The 5,295-nt window shown below is 54.0% G+C and overlaps 1 protein-coding gene across 1 annotated transcript; it reads right to left on the bottom strand.

Annotated features, from left to right (window-relative positions):
• Positions 1-1,545: 1,545 nt before the first annotated feature.
• LOC308493035 (anionic trypsin) lies at positions 1,546-4,855 on the bottom strand (the record flags this gene model as incomplete). Its single annotated transcript, XM_081038655.1, has 5 exons — positions 4,703-4,855; positions 3,574-3,733; positions 2,339-2,592; positions 1,841-1,977; positions 1,546-1,698 (listed from the first exon to the last, which is right to left on the bottom strand). Exons 1-5 carry the CDS (start codon positions 4,740-4,742, stop codon positions 1,546-1,548), a joined length of 744 nt encoding a protein of 247 aa, XP_080894781.1. The 5' UTR covers positions 4,743-4,855.
• Positions 4,856-5,295: the final 440 nt, after the last annotated feature.

The raw sequence follows: 5,295 nt of genomic DNA, 5'->3' as shown, positions 1-5,295 counted from the left end.
TGAGAGCCATTCTTCTGGAAGGCTCTTCAGTACATTTCCCTCCACTCTAGGTCATACTCTGTTCTTTCAGTCACTGGGGGCCTATTATATTCTGGGGAGTGTTTGATCACCAGAGACACCAGGGTGAGCAAGACAAGATGTCTTCCCCAAGGAGCTCACTGTCGAATGCCAAGCTAGACACATCCATCTTCACCTGTCAGCACGAGCACAACTGTGACGGAAGGTAATGTGGATCAGAAGGAGGAGTCCTTGCTCAGGACAGAGGGCCAATAGGCTCAGTGCAGGGGTGAGGGGAAGAGGGCGGGGAGCAGGAAGGGTCAGAAGAGACTTTTCTGAAGAGGGCTCTATGGGAAGCCCATAGAGCGAGATGGACCAGTATTGTCCAGAGCTAGAGGTCAGAGGTGCATGGCTTGTTGCAGGAACCACCAGGACTTCTGAGCATTGGAGCATAAGCAGGGGAAGGGCGTGGAGAGGTAAGGCAGGGGCAGAGCAGAAAGAACACTACATCTCTAGGCTAAGGAGCTTGGGTTCGATTTTGGAAGCTGTGCCAAGTCAGGAAAGGTGTGAAGAATTGCTGGAATGTACAGGGCCTCTTTGTATGCAGTATAAGAAGATGGGCAGGGAACCAGACCCCTCAGGAAGTGCAGGGAAGCAGGGAAGGGCTGGAGAGAGGCTGAAGAGCAGATTGGATGGACCATGGTTGCAGCAGGATAGACCGTGAGGTGGGGTAGAGAGAGCGTGGGCTTTGGAGCCAGGCTAAATCAGGAGTCCGACCCCAGACCTACCACTTTTTGGATGAGGGACATGGATAAACTAACTGCTCTCTTTTCTGTACCACTGGAATAATAACCACTCCAGACGGGAGGGTGAGTTCACCATGAAAATGTTTGCAAAGCCCTCGGTACGGTGTATCCATATTGCTGTTATTAGGTGAGATGAACAAAAGGCAGATTTCTTCGGAGCTTTAAGAATGCAGCCCAGGGGGCTCTCTTGTCTCCCTCAGGCACATGAGCAGGTTGTCAATAAACAGAGACCTGTGGAGCTTTCTGCTGCCAGGAGGGAGCACGAACTGGGTGAGTAAGAGCATGTGACAAAGGGACTCAGGAAAAGCCAAGGTGATGGGCACCCATGTCCCCTAAATTTATTCGCTCTGGGTACAAGTGAAAGGAGTCAGCAGAGCCCTGCACACCAGGCCCGATGTGGGCACAAACTAGCACTGCACTCAAGACCCGGAGAGGTGCCAAGGTCAGAGAAGCTTGAACGCAGTCTTTCTGAAACATATTTCCCTCTCGAAAACAGCCGTTCTGGACCCCCCCGCTTGTTATATTTTGGATTCTGTCTCTTCATATGCTGCCAAACGAGTATTTCGTGGAGCACATTTGGGAAGTGGGCACTCGGCTCACCCGTGAGAGGCAGGGCCCTATCTGACGTTGGGGGAGGATGATTTCGAGATCCAGCAACCGGAGGGAGCAGGCACACACACAGGCAGTTGGAATAGGGTCATTTTATTAGCATAGTGATGGCAGAGGGATGGAGGTAGAGGCTTTAGCTGTTGTCGGCCATAGTCTCCTGAATCCAGTCCACAAAGTTGCAGACCCTGGTGTAGACACCAGGCCTGTTCTTCTGGGCGCAGCCATAGCCCCAGGAGACGACTCCCTGCAGCTCTCCATTGCAGACCACGGGGCCGCCAGAGTCACCCTGAGGAGGAAGAAGGTGGGACAGGTTTTGTGAAGTGGGAGAAAAAAGGGACTATAGCCCCACAGCCTTAGGGGTTCAAATCCAGCCTCCAGGTAGGCCATGTAAATGGGCTGGGGTCTCAGCATGCGAAGGGGACAGTCACCTGGCAGGAGTCCTTGCCGCCCTCGAGGAAGCCAGCGCAGACCATGTTTTCGGTGATCTGTCCGGGGTAGGCGTCTTCACACTCGGCCTGGCTCAGCAGAGGGGCGTCCAGGCACTGCAGCAGCTCGGGGTAGTTGTCTTGGGGATTAAGGAAAGAAATGTGGGTCAGGCCAGGCTGGGGGATGGTCATCCAGGGATGAACACTGAGGGCAGCCGGGAGAGGACCCCAAGAACGTAAGCCCCAGCAAGGAACAATGGGATTTAGTTCCCAGAATGATCACTGCCGAATCCCTCCTTCGAAGTGACCCAGCAAGTGCTGTATTGGTCCTATCTTTCCCTTCTGGGGCCAACCCCTTGAGAGTTTGCATCTCTGTGGTCCCCAGCACAGAGCCTGTGTGGAGTGGGCACGAGACAGTATTGCAGGCTAGAGGCTTAGGCCATGCTTGGTTATGGGAAACGTTCAGAAGTCGGAGGGTGAAGTCGCGAGGGCCCCACTCACAGCCTGAGCTCAGGGTGTTGCCCCAGCCGGAGATGAGGCACTGGGTGCCAGCGGGCGCACAGGCTGTGGGCAGGGAGATGGTGGACACGCGGGCATTGATGACCGCAGGCGAGGAGAGCTTGATCAGCATGATGTCATTGTCCAGGGTCCAGCTGTTGAAGCGGGGGTGGCGGATGACCTTGGCAGAGTTGATGAACTGTTCATTGCCCTCCAAGACTTCAATGTTGTGCTCTCCCAGCCTCACCTGGATGCGGCTGTAAGGAGGGAAGCATGAGAAGGCCTTTTCTCCACATCCCCAGTTTCCCCCCAGGTCCCGGGCTCCCTGCTCACAATGGGGGTGTGGGCAGTACAGGTGTGACACCAAGAACCTTTCTGCTTCAGAGGTAGGTGGGAGTGGAGCGGGGATGTGGTGAAGGGGTCCCAGAGGTCATAGCTCCTCAATCTGCTTTTCCAGCCACCTTTCCCAATACCTCCCGCCCCATGCCTCTAGGGCCACAGGCACAAACAAGCTACTTGAAGGCCCCCAGCATCTGTCATCCTCTGTCACTTTGCTCATAAAACAGTGACTTTAACTTCCGCCCTCCCTAGTCTGGTAAGCACCGTCATTCTGTATGATCTACTCCAGTGGGTCTCAAAGTGTGAGAACTGTAAGAAATACAAAGGCCCAGTTCCCACCCCAGATCTACTGAATCAGAAACTCTGGGGGTGGGACCGGGCGACCCCACCAGGGGGTTTTTCAGGAGATTCTTAGGTAGCTTTGAGAACCGTCGGTCTAGGCAGTGACTCTTAGCTCCGCTGTAGAGTAGAATCGCCAGAGGTAGAGCGTGCTGACAACTCACCCATATTTAGATCTCTCTTCCTGAAAATGCTGAGTTAATGGCTCTGGGATAGGACCCAGGCATCGGTATTTTTTGAACATTTCTTTGGTGGTTTTAATGTGCAGCCAACTGACAAAGTTTACCTGTGAAGTCCTTGCCTGTTTTCCTCCCAAATAGCCTCTCCCTGCGTTTATGACCCATAACCCTGCTGTTTTATCTGGGTTTTCTTTGGGGGAAGGGGAAGTGAGAGGCTTCCTACGTGTGCTTCTCTTCACCTCCAGCTCCTGGGTATCAGCTGCCATTGACAGCTGCTCGTCTCCATCGCTTCCCACCCATCTCACCCTACATTCCCCTGGACTGATCCCCACTCCCTGAGATGGCCAGCCGGGCTGTGGGCCTTGCAGTCAGGACACTTACGACTTGTAGCAGTGAGCCGCTGACACCACCCACTGGTCATTGATGAGGGAGCCACCACAGAAGTGGTAGCCAGCGTTCAGGGACACCTGGTAGGGGACGGAGTTCTCCTGGCAGGTGTAGCCCCCGACGATCTTGTCATCGTCGTCAGCGGGGAAAGCAACTTGAGTGGAGAGAGGAGGGAGAAGCCAACTTAGCAGGATATTCAGGGTGGAGCCCGGAGCACTGTGGCTGGATCGGGCCAATTGGGATTCCTCCACAAGCACAGCGATGGTGGGCAGTGAGGAAGCACTGCCATCCCCAGTCACGAGCCGTGAGTGTGGTTCTCCCCCATCTCTGCGGGTCTGCAGGGCGCATAGCCACATACCCTGCAGGGCTCCGGCCCACACCTCTACTGAGGGCACCAGGAAGAGAAGGACACAAGAAACGCCCCCCCAGTGCCCTCAGTGTGTTGGGGCTCAGAATGCGGTTTTCCCACCCACTGGGTGCTTCTCTCTCTCTTCCCCATCACTCACCTGTTCCCTACGGCTATTTGAGCCCCTGATTGTCAGGAGGGGATGCTAGCTCTGACTGTACCCAGCTTCTCCCATAGCTCAGATCTGGGCAGCACGGCCCCGTGAGGGAGATCAGCCCCAGGCCCATTAGGCAGAACAAAGGTAGGCACTTATTGGCCAATAGAACAGTATACACCTGGGAAGCTTAAAAATTCAGTGCACCCCAGGCCAAGTAAGTCAGAATTTCTAGGACGAGGCTAGGACTCTGGCATGAGTGTTCTTTCAGCCCCCCCAGGTGTATCTGGGGTTAAGAACAGCTCCAGCGGAGCTAGCCCAGAGTTGTCAGGGTTACGCCTCAAGTCTCCTGATTTATTTCATGGACCACCTTCACCTGGTCTCTCTTTCCTGCCTCTCCAAACAAAGCCCAGAGATGAATGAATGATGGGGCTGGGGGCGGGCTCAGGCAGAAGGTGAGAGAGGCAAGGCTTAAAAAGAGCCCAAGAACAGGAAGGAGGGATTCTACACGGGGGAGATAGGATTTCAGAGCACAAGTGAAGTAGGAGAGGCAGCAAGAATGGAGCTGTCATCTCTGCCCTGAGAGAGGACGAGTGGGGCCTGAAGCAATGTAGGGGACTCACCAGCAACTCCCACAAAGGCGAGGATCAGAAGTGGATTCATGGTAGCAAAAGTATCATCGGTACGTGGTAGAGAGCCTTTATACTTCCCAAGGTGAGGGAGAGAGGCTGGGCGTGAGTGTGGAGGGTCACTGCTCCTCCCAGTACAAACACACCTGCAGCTTTCCCTTTCCCAGGGTCTTGTACTATCTCTGCTGTTTGGCCACTCTGTGGGTTCGTGACCTACAGGTGATAAGAAAACTTACCTTCTCTAGGCAGAGAGGAAGACTAGCTGATTCCTAGAAGGGGAAACCAAGCCCCAACATATCACAGCTGGGCCTTCTTAAGCTGAGGAGACTAGAGTTAGGAGGAAGAAGATGGGCCGGGGGTTCTAGAAATCCTCTGACTTCAAGGATATGCATTTAACTTACTTTAAAAAAGGGCTGATGTTGGTAGCAAACTTGGCTGCTCAGTATCCTAGAGCCCACTGAGAGGAAAGACGTCTTCTCTAAGTCTATACCTGTGAGCATGAAGACCCTTCTCTCAAGTCTAAACCAGTGGGCAGGAAGATCAAATCCAAGGCATGGGAGAACAAGGATCCCAACATCAAGAGGTAC

This window comes from Rhinolophus hipposideros (genome assembly GCF_964194185.1).
Source record: "Rhinolophus hipposideros genome assembly, chromosome: 25".
Classification (NCBI taxonomy): domain Eukaryota; kingdom Metazoa; phylum Chordata; class Mammalia; order Chiroptera; family Rhinolophidae; genus Rhinolophus; species Rhinolophus hipposideros.
This window is presented reverse-complemented; position numbering and strand designations above follow the sequence as displayed.